Source organism: Geospiza fortis, unplaced genomic scaffold (assembly GCF_000277835.1).
Source record: "Geospiza fortis unplaced genomic scaffold, GeoFor_1.0 scaffold777, whole genome shotgun sequence".
NCBI lineage: Eukaryota > Metazoa > Chordata > Aves > Passeriformes > Thraupidae > Geospiza > Geospiza fortis.
In genome coordinates, this window is record NW_005054689.1 from 4,549 (window position 1) to 5,950 (window position 1,402).

General features: G+C 66.0%; 1 protein-coding gene across 1 annotated transcript; it reads right to left on the reverse strand.

The window, feature by feature from the left end:
* Positions 1-3: 3 nt before the first annotated feature.
* Positions 4-1,319, reverse strand: LOC102043099 (actin, gamma-enteric smooth muscle; the record flags this gene model as incomplete). Its single annotated transcript, XM_005430843.2, has 5 exons — positions 1,150-1,319; positions 948-1,076; positions 757-867; positions 133-217; positions 4-62 (listed from the first exon to the last, which is right to left on the reverse strand). Coding segments are annotated over exons 1-5 (510 nt in total), but the record flags the coding sequence as incomplete, so codon positions are not given.
* Between the last annotated feature and the right edge of the window lie 83 nt (positions 1,320-1,402).

Here is a 1,402-nt window from a genome sequence, read left to right on the forward strand (position 1 = left end):
GGCGTAGCCCTCGTAGATGGGCACGTTGTGGGTGACGCCGTCCCCGGAGTCCAGGACGATGCCTGGGACAGGGCGAAGGTGAGGAGGGGACACTCCCGGCCGGTCCCTGTCCCCCATGGTCCCCCCACTCACCGGTGGTGCGGCCGGAGGCGTAGAGGGAGAGCACGGCTTGGATGGCCACGTACATGGCGGGGACGTTGAAGGTTTCAAACATGATCTGGGGGGGGACAGGAGAGGGGCAGGGGGTGAGGGGTGGGCGAGGGGGTCACCAGCATGTCCCACCCCAGCCCTGTGGGTGCCTGGGGTCAGGGCATGGCATGGAGACACACGGGGATGGTGTGGGGCACAGGGGAAGGGGTGGATGGTGGGGTTGTGGGGCATGGGGGAATGAGGTGGATGGTGGGGTTGTGGGGCACGGGGAAGGTCAGGAAAACACATTTCCCACAGGGTTGTGGGAAAATGTGGTCCAGGAAGTGGAAATGTGGGTGATGGCAGGGCACAGAGCCACGTGGGGCTGTGCACAGAGTGGGGAACACGTGGTGGGACAAATCCTGCAGGTCCACACGCTGCCAAGAGACCCCCAGGGCCATCAGGCATGAGTTGGGGTTAGGGTTAGGAGTGGGAACTTCCCACTGGGATCTCTGCTCGTATCCTGCACCCCACTCCCCACTTGTGCACCCCACAATTTCCCCCCCCAGCCCTCCCTGTGGTTTTGGAGGGTCCAGCCCCATCCAGGGGTGATCTCCAGGGCCCCACCTGGGTCATCTTCTCCCGGTTGGCCTTGGGGTTGAGGGGAGCCTCGGTGAGCAGGGTGGGGTGCTCCTCGGGGGCCACACGCAGCTCGTTGTAGAAGGAGTGGTGCCAGATCTGAGTGGGGCACAGAACCGGGGGTGTCACCCCAAAGCAAGGCAGGGCTGACCCCTCTCCCCGCCCCGCCAGGGCCTCACCTTCTCCATGTCATCCCAGTTGGTGATGATGCCGTGCTCGATGGGGTACTTGAGCGTGAGGATGCCCCTCTTGCTCTGCGCCTCATCACCCACGTAGCTGTCCTTCTGCCCCATGCCCACCATGACACCCTAAGGGCAGAGAGGCCTCGTCAGCCGGGCTGTGCTGCTGAGCTGGGGCTGGGGGCTCCCCCCGGGCACCCACCTGGTGCCGGGGCCGGCCCACGATGGAGGGGAAGACGGCGCGGGGGGCATCGTCACCGGCGAAGCCGGCCTTGCAGAGCCCGGAGCCGTTGTCGCACACCAGGGCCGTGGTTTCCTCGTCACACATGGCGGGGTGGCAGCGCTCGGTGCTGGGGGGACCTGGGGGAAAAGCTGGCCGGGGGGGAAAGGGGGGTTACAGACAGGATGGGATGGGGCTCATCCCGTGCTGCCATCACTGGGGGTTTGGGCTCGGG